Source organism: Papaver somniferum, chromosome 6 (genome assembly GCF_003573695.1).
Source record: "Papaver somniferum cultivar HN1 chromosome 6, ASM357369v1, whole genome shotgun sequence".
NCBI classification, from domain to species: domain Eukaryota; kingdom Viridiplantae; phylum Streptophyta; class Magnoliopsida; order Ranunculales; family Papaveraceae; genus Papaver; species Papaver somniferum.
Window position 1 is genome coordinate 84,121,809 of NC_039363.1, and position 12,570 is coordinate 84,134,378.

At 37.0% G+C, this 12,570-nt stretch overlaps 3 protein-coding genes across 3 annotated transcripts; 1 reads left to right on the forward strand and 2 right to left on the reverse strand.

The window, feature by feature from the left end:
- Positions 1 to 336: 336 nt before the first annotated feature.
- Positions 337 to 3,446, reverse strand: LOC113288220 (indole-3-glycerol phosphate synthase, chloroplastic-like). The gene is made up of 10 exons (XM_026537184.1): positions 3,095 to 3,446; positions 2,723 to 2,965; positions 2,444 to 2,620; positions 1,874 to 1,948; positions 1,712 to 1,756; positions 1,449 to 1,613; positions 1,192 to 1,270; positions 883 to 965; positions 713 to 781; positions 337 to 579 (listed from the first exon to the last, which is right to left on the reverse strand). Exons 1-10 carry the CDS (start codon positions 3,254 to 3,256, stop codon positions 496 to 498), a joined length of 1,182 nt encoding a protein of 393 aa, XP_026392969.1. The 5' UTR covers positions 3,257 to 3,446; the 3' UTR covers positions 337 to 495.
- Positions 3,447 to 3,909: 463 nt separating this feature from the next.
- On the reverse strand, positions 3,910 to 7,799 carry LOC113288221 (ribulose-1,5 bisphosphate carboxylase/oxygenase large subunit N-methyltransferase, chloroplastic-like). The gene is made up of 12 exons (XM_026537185.1): positions 7,346 to 7,799; positions 7,009 to 7,172; positions 6,811 to 6,894; positions 6,615 to 6,672; positions 6,046 to 6,099; positions 5,771 to 5,842; positions 5,603 to 5,683; positions 5,322 to 5,494; positions 4,888 to 4,990; positions 4,634 to 4,765; positions 4,299 to 4,421; positions 3,910 to 4,195 (listed from the first exon to the last, which is right to left on the reverse strand). Exons 1-12 carry the CDS (start codon positions 7,730 to 7,732, stop codon positions 4,109 to 4,111), a joined length of 1,518 nt encoding a protein of 505 aa, XP_026392970.1. The 5' UTR covers positions 7,733 to 7,799; the 3' UTR covers positions 3,910 to 4,108.
- A 173-nt stretch (positions 7,800 to 7,972) lies between these two features.
- On the forward strand, positions 7,973 to 11,910 carry LOC113288222. The gene is made up of 6 exons (XM_026537186.1): positions 7,973 to 8,413; positions 9,554 to 9,699; positions 10,285 to 10,453; positions 10,562 to 10,660; positions 10,855 to 10,937; positions 11,270 to 11,910. The coding sequence occupies exons 1-6, from the start codon at positions 7,991 to 7,993 to the stop codon at positions 11,403 to 11,405; spliced, it is 1,056 nt and encodes a 351-aa protein (XP_026392971.1). The 5' UTR covers positions 7,973 to 7,990; the 3' UTR covers positions 11,406 to 11,910.
- The last annotated feature ends 660 nt before the right edge of the window (positions 11,911 to 12,570 follow it).

The following is a 12,570-nucleotide window of genomic DNA, read 5'->3' on the forward strand; positions in this document are numbered from 1 at the left end:
CAACAGCCGGCTTATTTAGGCTAATTCGTGCTATAATTTTCAGATGGGTAATTTATGTTGACAAATCCTAGCTTAAAACGAAATCTGAATTAAGTTTTAAACTATTAAAATATTAAAAATGACATACATATTTTTTAAAATTTTAATCCCACGTATCTCAATATCCCTGCCTTAGGCCTGATTCGCCTGAACAGTATTCCAGCACCAGGCCTGGACAGTACCCTGCCTCAGGCCAGAACAGTATTCCAGCGCCAGGCCTGGAGTCTGGTCATATTTCTTGGTGCATACGAAGGTTGGTTCATCGTATGCACAACAAAAGATAGCAATCCATTCTTATCACATTCCCTTGTTTCTGGTTTCATTAAATTATTAAGAAATAAAAACATCTCAGTGTTTTCTGGGAAAAAAACTCAATTTTATTCATTGCAGTGCTAGTAAACAACATACAACAGTGTTTGTCGTAGACAAAGGGAAAATGAAAAATTTGAATCATGCTTATGGCGATATATCTTTACCAAACAGTCCACTTATTCCTTTCCCTGGATCATCTTGTTTCACAATCGACTCCCCAACCAGTACCTGCAAAATAAAAATCAACATTTGAATTATGCTACATATAAAGCAAACAAACCCAGTCAAAGAGTCATAACTGATTTGGAAAAAAGAAGAAAGAAAACTCTTCGTCGATATTGAATTGTTTTAGAGGGCTTACCGCTTTAACCCCAGCATTTTGTACATAAGCAATATCACTTGGAGTGAACAGCCCTGATTCCCCAACTACCTGCAGTATGACCAAAAGAACAAGTGTCATAAAACAAATTTGTTCAATCAACATCTACGACTTCACAGGAGATAGTGATGAGCTATCTCATAGTTTCTTACGATGATGTCTTTTTGATGGATAACTTCACCACGTTCTCCCTCTAGAAGATGTCTCGTATTACTAATATCAACCTCAAATGTTCCTGCAGATAACAAGAAAAACAATTACTCAATATTTTGAATGCTGCTTGTGTTCTTTCTATGTTTATTCTGTATCGAGGCAAGGGTCAATAACCATCTAACACTTCGAAAAGTAAGTTGATAATAAAAATGAGATATCAAGTAATACCAATGAGGACAAGGTATGGAAGATTTCAATTTTGAAAGGTTGCCAATTTCTGAGAGAGATGAAAGTGGATAGCACCTTACCAAGGTTACGGTTGTTTATGCCAACGAGTTCAATCCCCTCTATTCCAAGAACACGATCCATTTCCTTTTCATCGTGAACCTTGAAAGAAGAATTAGGCCAAACAACATTTAGTCCGTTAATTCAGTGAAAGAACGCGTCTACTTGTACGATACACATCATCAATTAAAAATCTATTTATCAAAGGATGCAGTACACTAGCTATAATAAGTTCAAGTTTATCATGATAAAATTTAAAATGGAAAGTAAATGCACAAACCTCAACTAAGGCTGCTAAACCAAGAGTTTTACAGATCTTCGTCAAGTATTGTATATCAAGATCAGGCAACACAGCCGCAATCAAAAGTACTGCATCTGCCCCTTTTGTGAGAGCATAGTATATTTGCCATGCATCGATGATGAACTCTTTGCACAGAAGAGGGCACTGCAATCATTGCACAAGTACCGTGAACTTATTAGCTTGCAATGGGTGGACAGACTACTATACTCGGGGATAGGGTACATAAGTGTGATGACACAAACCTGTACTCCAGCATTGCGTATTTTCTCAAGGTTTTCCAAACTTCCCTTCAAATAACAATAACAAAAAAATGGAAGAACAATTAGATCCTTCTATTCCTTTAGCCTTTCAGAGCCCAGCAAATCTTCAACAAGTATCCATCAAATCAATATACAATTACATACCTGGAAGTACTTCTCATCCGTCAAAACACTGAGGCATGCTGCTCCCCCTTTCTCATACGCCTGAGCTATTTTAACCTGTTCAATGGTCAAACCAAAACCCATCTTATGGATGAGAATAATCATACCAACCAAAAGTTGCATCATTTCATTTCCAGAAGCCATTTACTAGAGATGGGATGTTCCATCATCAGATTTAAGCGAAGCTTAATATTCAAGTAATGACCAGTTCGAGGTCCACTTTGGAAAACAGTAATGACTATTCAAGTAATGCTTGTCGCTTGAGGTGTTCTAGATGAGAAAAATGAGACAAGATGCATCAACCAAGCGTACCACTGAGTTCCTATCTGTCAATGGTTGAAATCTGATCAAACCTCCTAAATTTATGTACTTCACAGGACGAGTTTGCCATGTTTAGATTGATTAGTTTCATGGAATGACAGGACTACGAGTTACAATGATTGAACACAGCCATTGAGTTTTACAATGCCTTGTAAAGAAATGAGGAATAAAGCGAGATAAAATCAATATAAAAGTGAATTATAGAAAAGAAAGAACCTAAAACAGACTTACCGGATCAAAGTCCTTTCTCAATACCCCTCTGCTCGGAGAAGCCTTCTTCACTTCAGCTATCAAAGCAGGCAATCCTGTCCGCAGATGAGATTTGCGCAAAGCGCCCAAAAAATCTCTAACTGGGGGAGCATTTTCGAGCTCTTTCTTTAGAGTAGCTAGAGGCATTCTCTCTTTTAGCTGCCACCCAACAGATTATAATAATTCAAAACATAATTAACCATCATCAATGAGTAGTAACAAATAGTTGAATTGTACCATACAAACAAGATTAGAAAGTACCAGTGCGACTTCTTTGTCCTTGTTCCATAGGATTTCCTCTAGGATGTCACGAGGAGTATTGTCATCTTCATTTGCTAATCTAAACTCAAATGGACCAACATAATTCAAAGGAGGTCCTGTAGGTGGCCTTCTTCTGATTTTAATCCCCTGGCTTGCAGCTAACTCATCTTGAAACTTGCCCACTTCCCACTCCTTGATTTTGAGTTCATTCTTGTAATCAGTTTCTGCCATCGTCGCTGTAGACTGCAAATACCAAAATGCAAAACAACGGAGAATTTGGTGATTAAGAATGCATATATTCATCCCCAATCAGCAAATTTAAACTTAAACCCTAAATCTTGGGGGAAGCCTAATCAAGAAGAAGATACTAACCTGTTGAGCTCGAATTGAATTTGGAGAGATCGATTTTGTATCCATTGGAGATCCTGATAAGACAGACTTTCTGAATGAGAGATAGTTTTGTTTAAATTTGAGAGCGGTTGAGTTCGTAACACAAACCCTAGTTGTGGTTGCTCTGATAGAAGTTGCTTCCATAACTATTGGATTGACCAAAAATGAAAATGTGCTATAATTTTTAGACAGGTAGGTGAAAGAGATTTTTAGGTCAATGTCCTGAGAAATTTCAAATAAAATCAAAGAAATCAAACGGAAAAGGAAAGAATTTTTTGTTGGTAGAGAGGTGAATCATTTATATGTGAATTAAGAAACAAATTTAATGGGAAAAAAATCCAATGTGATCCTACAATTAACTAGTAGTTATTAAGTTTGATGGCAGATATGAGTTGGCGTCTGACTCAGGTCTCTTTAAATATTTGGATCTGACTCGGCCTAATAAACTTGATGCATCTTTTATTTTTCTGATATCTACCACTCTAGGACTCTACCTAAAGTTTTCGGATGTCTAAGGTCTGACTCGATTAATATATCTAACTGACTCGGAGATATTTATGTACTCTTTATGCACATGTCTGACAGGATGCATTTTTTTTTTTTTTTTTTGTAATCCTACTGTTTAAATATCTTGAGTCGCACATAATAACTTAGATCCAGATGTAACGAGTCAAGTTCAGATGAATCAGATTGATTTAGAAGAAAACATATAACATGTCATAAACCTTAGACGGAGCGACAACCGAGTAAGACAGACACGTCTTACAAATGACTTCTGTGACATGAACCAGAGAGCAAAAGAGAGAAAGGGAACCCATGAAATGAGCAATTTGTTCTTGCATATTCACTGATCAAACTTAAGAGTTACAACAACATACAAGGATCTATAACAGGGAGACATCCCGAAATTCTTATATTACACAATATATCCTTTAGTCCTTCCTTGCTATGTTACCAGTGAAGCACTACTTGTGCCCTCTTATCTATCCATCTATCTTAGTTGAAGAACTTCAAGAATCCATTCAGAATCTTAAGACCCTGAAGTTCACCGCTTTTCATGTCTCTCAACTTCCTTCGCAGTATCTGGATTCCAACATAAAAGGTCAAAAATTAAACAGCTGCAAATAAATTCATATAGAGTGATATTCAAGTGTAGAAAAATAAGAGGGCATATTAATAATCTTACGTATTGGGAACGGAATAATATACGTCTCTCACTGGTACACAAGTCTATGGCTAACTGTTTCAGAAACAACTTCCTGTTTATTTGCTTAGGTGAAGTGACATCCAGATCCAGTGAACCACTCCCCTGAAAGATGGAAGAAAATCAATGCGTAAGCATAAACCCAAGAACTTCGACCTCAATAGAGTAAGCCTGAGTGAGTAGTACGGAGCGGCCTCAAGTACTTCTGCATATGTAGACAATGTGTTTGGAATGATGATTTATGTTTCTAATACGACTAATCTTAGTTAGTGAGTAAGTGGCGGCATATTAATCAAAAAATGAGAGAGGTTCCTCACCTGAAGGAACTTTGAGTATTTTGATATGCTTGATTCACAACTATCCAAAATGAACTGTAGAGCCTGCTCTTCCAATTCAGGGTATCTCATGTCCTTCTTGGATGTTGTTATATTTGAAGCTGCTGCAGCCATCTGGTTCATGAAAGGAAGGAACGAAGCACTATATTAATCTCATAACATTCTTAATCCGTGTGTATCTTAAGAAGCATTTGAAGAAATTATAGGAACGCCAGAGAGGGTTTCAACTGCCTAACCTCTTCAAACTGTCCAGACATACTTGGAGGACTGACTGCTAAATAAGCATATGCCATCAACTCTAATGGCCAACCAGTGATCTGCACCGGAAACCGCTGAAACCTGCTCAACGAGAACATAAACCACAATTGTGTGTCATGCTCATCATGTTAACAGAACATTGAAGTTGTAATAAGCGTGATGTCACAGACACTAGTTCTAACTTCCTGTATGGGGCAATACGTGGCACACATCCACACTTCAAAGTTGCAATATCGGGATAAGAATATTAGTCGAAGATAATCACCCTGGATTATATCTCGTTCACCATCTAGAGAAAATTTTACTTTTCAAGTATGACGATGTACTACTGAGAAGATGCGCATTATAGCTGGAGTTAATGTTTGACTAACAGTAAACACTATATTTAATTTCTGGAGAACTGTTCACTCACGCAGACAAGCCATGCCTCCTCAAAGCTTCTACTTTCTCCCCATAACAGTCGTCAGATTTATCAAGTGATAGTAACAATTCAACTGAATCACTTGGGTTTGTGCCTTCCCTTGGAACAAAACCATAAGACAGCAACAGCTCTCCGTTAGATTTCCTCCCATATGATATAAAAACCTGTCAGCAAGCAATTGAAACAAAATAATTGCAAAAGCTTAGTATATAGGAAAAATAGTAAAACCTTTAAAGAAATATTTAAGATATAATTGTAAAGTTGGTAGTTACTTGCTCGCCTGGCTGATATGGCCGATCAGTTGTAAAAACAATTCCCTTTGATGACTTATCATAGTCCAAGAATGTCTCCACCTAGAGAAACCAAGTGCAGCATCTAATTAGACTCCGAAATACATTAGCACGGACACAAAGCATATTGAATTATGCGCAAGAAGTTACATCGCAGCTGTGATTCAACATGTCCGCCCAAGGGACTAAAGCATTCCTTCCTTCCAGTGAGGGCAACCGAACCTGTGGCAAGAAGAGATGAGTAAATTTTATCGAATAAATTAACCAGTTGCCAAGTTTTTAGAAGCTAAGCATTTACACGAATTTACAGTGAAAAGTAAATGCCAGCAGTGCAACTGCGCACACCTTTTTTTGATACTTTATTCAGCTGTCATTCAGAAATTGAAAAGGAAATAAATCTGAAACTAAATGTAAGGCTTGCTTACTAAACGTGAGAAAAGAATACCGAAAGACCACTTGAAAGTCTCCATATTGAACACCTGCAATTACATGCAAGTTAAAAATACTTTGTAATAAAATCTGCGTAAGAAGCAATAAGAGGATAACAGCTTCATATATCTAACAGTAGAGTTAGGAATCAAACAAAACACTGCATACTTCACCAATTGGAGATAGGGTTCATGATATGACTTATTAATACAAAGATTTAGAAGATATGGGTGAACAACAACCCTTAGGGGCTAAAAGGCTAACTAGCTGGCCTACTACTGAACATTATATCCTAAATTATTGTCGATGGTCAGAAGACAAACATGGAAAGCAAATAAACATTCAAGATTGCTCCTCTAGCCTCTGGTCATATTTTCTTACTCTATAGCTGATTAAGTATTACTACACCTCATATTTACCTTACAAATAAAACAAATTCAAGTAACCTATACATGAGTTGGTTTGCAGGGATACAACACAAAAGTTGCTTAATGAATGACGTACAAGACCAAATTCGAGAACAAGTTGAAAGTTATCAAGAGTCAGATGGACTTTAATGAAGTACCTCCTCTGGAAATAAATGAGGGTACTTAGAAAAAATCCTGAGCCTCAAATCTTCGTATCTACAAAAGCAATTTAGACTAGATTTAGTTACTAGAACCTCCAAAGCCATAAATCTAGCTACATAGAAAAAAACTAACAAGGATGCAAAGTACGCGAAAGAAGTGGTACACATTGGTAAAGCAAGATAGAATGCATACGTTCCAGTTACATTGTTTATTCTTTCAATAGCTCTTTCTCTGATCTGCGAAGCAACTAGATACGTGTCTAGTTCTGAGCGTGTCCTGAAATCATATATAGAAGCTGTAGGGAAAAAACTGAGAGTGCACCCTTCTGTAACGGGAAACATAGACCTTCACAAAGTACTCACTAAGTAGTTAATGTAGAAGGAAATATACCAATACAAGAGCGAGTAAGGTTGCCGTGGCAAGGCCGAGATATAATTGCTCCATCTCGAAGACTTCATGTAACTTGCTTCACTAATAAGGTATGTTGCCAGCAATGGCCAGTCTGGTACAGAATTCTTTTTTAAAACTTCTCCAGCTTCTGGGCAGCTCCATTCCTTATGCACATAACAAGAGATGCAGTTCTAATTTATCGACAATTAAAGTGCAAATGCCTGCCTCTCTAGTAGAGGGTTAATTTCACTGGGTTGTCAACACCATAATTCCTACTAGTACTCAACACAATAAGAAAAACGGCTAATAAGATTAAAAACTTGATCAAAATGCTTACCGAGTCTGCAGAAATAACCAAAGATGGAGGAACAAAGAGCAATTTTTCACCCTTTCTGATATTTTTCAAAGCAACGAGACCTCTCTCACCAACATCGACTTTTCGGATAGCCATTCTTTGTTCAGGCAGACCTGATTCAGTTAACCATGACTGCAACAAAGAAGCATTCTCCAAAGAATCAACATCACAACCCCACGGAATTTTCTTATTTGCTGTGATTATGCTGTTATCATTTGAAGTAGTAGTAGTTGAAATACTAGAGCAAGATATTGAATTTCTTTTTAAGATTGTATTTGTAGATACAGATGTTGTTCTTCTAATTGAAGAAATGGGTTTTGAGAAATTGGGTATCAGTGTTGAATAGAAACTTCTGGAAGTTTCAGCCATGGTTACAACTTACACAGAGAGTGAAGTAGTAGAGAACCGAAAGGAAAAACCCTTATCTGTTAGGAGAAGAAGATAAAATGTAAGGCTTTTATTTTGTAGTGTTTACGGTAATAAATACTGTTAAATCTCGTTTTTTATGGCGGGTAAGGGCAATAACTTTGCCTCGTAATTGACGAAAATACCCATGGCTTATCTACAAAGAGTCAAAGGCGATGAATCCCAAGCTTGAGGACTTCCCTCTCTGCGTTTCCCTCCAAAATGTTACCCAATCTAAACCTAATCTCCTGCAATTTATCATCCTCTCCGTCACTATTACTAATTAGACCGATAAATCCTAGAACTTCGTTTCAGTCGATTCCCAGATCCCAATTTGCTATCTCTAAAGTTTCATTTTTCAAAACTGTAATAAATCATAGAATTTCTCTTAAACCTTGCAATAATCTCTCAGTTTCAGCTGCATTTTCCCCATTTAAGAGACCTGGGTTTCTTCAAATTTATAGAAGTTCTTTTAGTATCAAGAATTCAGAGAATGATGTGTTGAAGAAGAGTACAAGTGATGAAAGTAAGCTTGGCAATAGTGGTAATAACAATGGTGGAGATTGGACGACTTCAATTTTGCTATTTGGTCTATGGGCTGGACTTATGTACTATGTTTTCATGCTCACTCCGAATCAGACACCGGTAAAAATCCCTATCGCATACTCTAAAAATGCATTTCGTTTATGAATAAGTGAATTGCCATGTATGTTTTCGATTCGATTGCATATTAGCTTTTATGCACATTGCTCACATAATATAGGAACAACCCGGTTTTGCCAGTTCAATCGTATTAAGCTTGTTGCATTTCATTTTCTTGATTGCTTATAGTGTTAAGTGTTACCTTTTTATATTGGAACTGTCAAAAGACATGAAAAAGCGAACACAGCAGAAGATTGTTCTTTTAGGTAGTGTCTCACAGTTTTGCTTAGGATTTATTACGAGTATACTCTTGGTAACAGCTATGTACCAGTGATATGGTATGCATGTTGGTGTCCAATAATAACACAAGATGTGGGGGGTATTGAGATGGGAAATAACCAAAATGAGGTCACGGGTGTACATGTTCATAGATACTTGTCTCTGATATCCTCTGCTTTACTTTTAAATTAGAATTTGGACTTTGGAATCAAAGATTGTTACAGATGCACATAACATTAACTGAGAAAGATTGCCATGTCTGAACACCAGTCAAAGATTTTTCCCTATGCACACAACATTAACTGAGAAAGATTGCTATATCTGAACACCAATATCTGCAAGTACATACTATATTTACGCACAATCTCTAACATTATTAAGTGCTACTGCTCACTAGAGGGTTCGCAAGTATCAGACACAAGTTATCAGTTTTGAAGTGTTGATATGAAGAATATGTTGAAAGTGTCTTGTTACATAGACTTAGAGGAAGAATTTTGAAAGTGAGAGAAGCTCAATCTTATGGTGGTGGTGATTGTCAAACTGAATTAGCTATACTTAGAGGCCCATGTTAAAAACTCATAGGCCTAACTCTCATCGATAAACGGCTTGCAAAGGGAAGAGTTATCCGTCGCAGAACTCTAAGTTATGTGGGAAGCTTCAACTACTCCCTTGGTATACCGTTTGTCTTCCCTCTTGGGTATACGCCGGTCATACTCCTTGTTGCCGCTATTCAGTTTAACTATATGTTTTTACGACTAGAGTTGAAACATATGTGTACCTGAATATATAGTCTTAAATATGCCTTCTTTTTTTTCCTGATTTGGTGATTTACTTTTTCTAATTGCCTCTTTTGGACTTTAACAGACCAGGGACATATATTTCTTGGAAAAGCTCTTAAATTTGAGGAGAGATGATGGATTTGAGATGAACCAGGTGCTAGTGTCATTGTGGTACATCATGGGCCTGTGGCCCTTAGTTTATAGTATGCTTTTACTTCCGTCTGGTAGAAGGTAAGTTATGATGGTTTAAGAATGCAGTTTCATTGTTTCGAATTTCGTGCATGATTATAATTTGCTATTATCTAGTGATTCAAGGGTCAGATGGTAGCTTTAAAGAGCTGAAATTTGATCTGCACAAAGGGGTTACCAACCATCCATTGAGAAATTCCGTGTTATCATCATTCACCGCATTCAACCACTTTGAATTGAGGATGTCATTTTTTTCTCTATAAGATATGGTTTAGATTTAGGTCATTGAAGGATATCATTTTAAGAATGTACTTAGCTTATTTGAGATGTTTGACAGTGAAGTGTCATCCTGAAATTGCTCTATATATTCACTGAACTGGTACAGCTGGGTACATTAATTGAGAAACAGCTCTTTTAGATGATCATAAGTTTATAACCAGTTTACTTTGAATTGTCTTTATGGGACTTCCTTCATAAGATTTCCTTGATGAGTCATATTGCGCTGTGGCTATCTCCATGCATGCATGCATGGAGCTAGGTTTTACAGCACCTGGCTCGAGTATTCCCTTTTACCGCTGTATTGGAAATGAGTTGTCTAATTTCTCCACTATCGAATTGAATATGCAGCTCAAGAAGCAAAGTTCCTGTGTGGCCATTCCTAGTTCTTTCTTGCTTTGGTGGTGCATATGTTCTTCTTCCATATTTCGTTCTTTGGAGACCACCTCCACCTCCAGTAGAAGAAGCTGAACTCGAGAAATGGCCTTTAAACTTTCTGGAATCAAAATTAACTGCCGGGGTATGAGACTTGTTGGTACTTGGATTAATTTATACCATCTCAGTGGCTTTCTTAAAATTATTACTTCTTTATTCAATGAAGGAAAAGTATAACTCCATTGCGCATTAGATATCAGTTGCTGCAGGATTAGGTCTGATCATATATGCTGCACTGGCTGGTGGAGATGCATGGAGAGAATTCTATCAGTACTTCAGAGAGAGCAAATTTGTAAGTGGTTTAGACTGTGTTTGATTAGATTTAATATAAATCTTCTAAGAGATCCCTATACAAAAGCGATACAAATATTTAAAGATAAGAAATCGCCAAACCATTACTCTGTTTGGAGATTCACTAGTTGCGGCATGCCATACAGGCGGGTTGCATTTACATTTTCGTTGATTATTATATGATCTACATTGCAGATCCATGCCACATGCCTTGATTTCACTTTACTGTCAACATTTGCTCCTTTCTGGGTGTACAATGATATGACTACCAGGAAATGGTGAGGTTTCTATCCACTCTTGTTTCTGTATTTTTCTTTGGAATTCCCTATCATCTCTCTCCATTTTTGGTTGTCGAAGCCTGTTTTGTTCAACCATTCTTTTAGCAGACCAACTGGACCAACATAAATTGCAAGGAATAATCGGTTACATATCTTCCCTTCAAACATGTTCCCCTAGTAATCAGTTACAAGAAGAGACTGGCTATTTAAGTCTCACACCCAATAATCAGAAGTTACAAACTAAAGAAATACTGCGGTCTTGTTGTTGTGTTCAATGACAATCTTATATGTATATAAAATTATGTACTTCTGTTACATTCTTTTCTTGGCAGGTTTGACAGAGGATCATGGTTGCTGCCCTTCTCACTAATTCCATTCGTAGGTCCTGCTTTGTATCTAGGACTGCGGCCACCAATTCCAGCTGTTGAGCCTGCATCCATCACTTCCAATACTAACAAGAAAGATTAATAGATCTCTCGTTTGATTGGTTGGTTGATTGAACACGAAGAAGTGCTGGAAATCTTGGAATTTTATATATGTTTGTACGTGCATATCTTATTTGTAAAGGTGGTTGTCCTCAAAAAGACCAGTTTAACGGTTATTTTCCTCTTTTCCGGAAATTATCAAGGCTTTTCTTATCTCCTTGGTTTTAGTGATTTTTCTTGAAGCAAAGTTTCTGGGTGTCTTGTTGGAGCCATAGTCCACATCATTTAGATGGTATAAGGGATGACTTATTGATAACAACACTTAACCACACTAACTCCTCTATTTTCCTCTTATTTTGTGACAGCGTGTCATTCACCGTCACTCCTTGTGACGTGTAACTTTTTCATTGGTGCTTTTAAATCTTAACCTAATTGGTCATCTGTGTATGTTGGTGTCTGTTATTAATAGTTTCCTTTCTCTTTTCGGTTGATGTAAGAAAGATAATTATTTTGAGTAATTGCAGAGAGTCTGTATTGTTGTTCTTGAAGAACTTTGTTTTGTTCGTTTGAATAACTCAACTATGGTATCAAGAGGAGCAGAAATCCTCACTTCCGTTTCATCTCTCTGATCGATTCTTTAGTTTTTACCTTACCAAATCTTGTCTTTTCTTATTTTTAAATTTCTTTTTTTGATTCATCAATGGCGATGAATGCTTACGAATCACGAATTTCCAACATTCCTCTCAATCATATTTCCAGTATTATCAACTTCGAACTCAAAGATGATAACTTCATCGAAGAATTTACTTTTACCTTTACTTAAGAGATACAAAGTTCTTGGTCTTATTAATGGTTCTATCATCTGTCCTCCCCAAATATCTTAATCAGGATGATCTCGAACAAAGAAATGTAAATCCACACTACATTGCCTGGGTTGATGATGGCAACACATTGATTTTATGGATTCAATCAACAATTTCAGATGCAGTGATTCCATGTGGTTGGTGCGATTCTTCTCGTGATCTATGGCTCAACATTGATTCCAGGTTTGCAAGAACTTCTACAACTCATTCTATTCAATTACGAACAAAGTTGTAGTCCTTAAAGCTTGGATCTGGAACAATTACTCAATTTCTGGTAGAAATCAAGAAAATCTTCGATCAACTCTCTGCTGCTGGATCTGATGTTTCTGATGCTGAGTTGGTTGT

What these genes read in the sequence shown, in the direction of transcription:
- LOC113288220 (XM_026537184.1), bottom strand. Translation starts at nt 3,256, where the DNA reads ATGGAAGCAACTTCTATCAGAGCAACCACAACTAGGGTTTGTGTTACG. An exon ending in ATTCAATTCGAGCTCAACAG is followed by an intron (nt 2,966 to 3,094) that starts GTTAGTATCTTC and finishes TGGTATTTGCAG; the next exon opens with TCTACAGCGACGATGGCAGA. An exon ending in CATAAACAACCGTAACCTTG is followed by an intron (nt 966 to 1,191) that starts GTAAGGTGCTAT and finishes TGTTATCTGCAG; the next exon opens with GAACATTTGAGGTTGATATT.
- LOC113288221 (XM_026537185.1), bottom strand. Translation starts at nt 7,732, where the DNA reads ATGGCTGAAACTTCCAGAAGTTTCTATTCAACACTGATACCCAATTTC. An exon ending in CATATCAGCCAGGCGAGCAA is followed by an intron (nt 5,495 to 5,602) that starts GTAACTACCAAC and finishes GCTTGCTGACAG; the next exon opens with GTTTTTATATCATATGGGAG. An exon ending in TATTATTCCGTTCCCAATAC is followed by an intron (nt 4,196 to 4,298) that starts GTAAGATTATTA and finishes GTTGGAATCCAG; the next exon opens with ATACTGCGAAGGAAGTTGAG.
- LOC113288222 (XM_026537186.1), top strand. Translation starts at nt 7,991, where the DNA reads ATGTTACCCAATCTAAACCTAATCTCCTGCAATTTATCATCCTCTCCG. An exon ending in TCACTCCGAATCAGACACCG is followed by an intron (nt 8,414 to 9,553) that starts GTAAAAATCCCT and finishes GGACTTTAACAG; the next exon opens with ACCAGGGACATATATTTCTT. An exon ending in TTACTTCCGTCTGGTAGAAG is followed by an intron (nt 9,700 to 10,284) that starts GTAAGTTATGAT and finishes TTGAATATGCAG; the next exon opens with CTCAAGAAGCAAAGTTCCTG.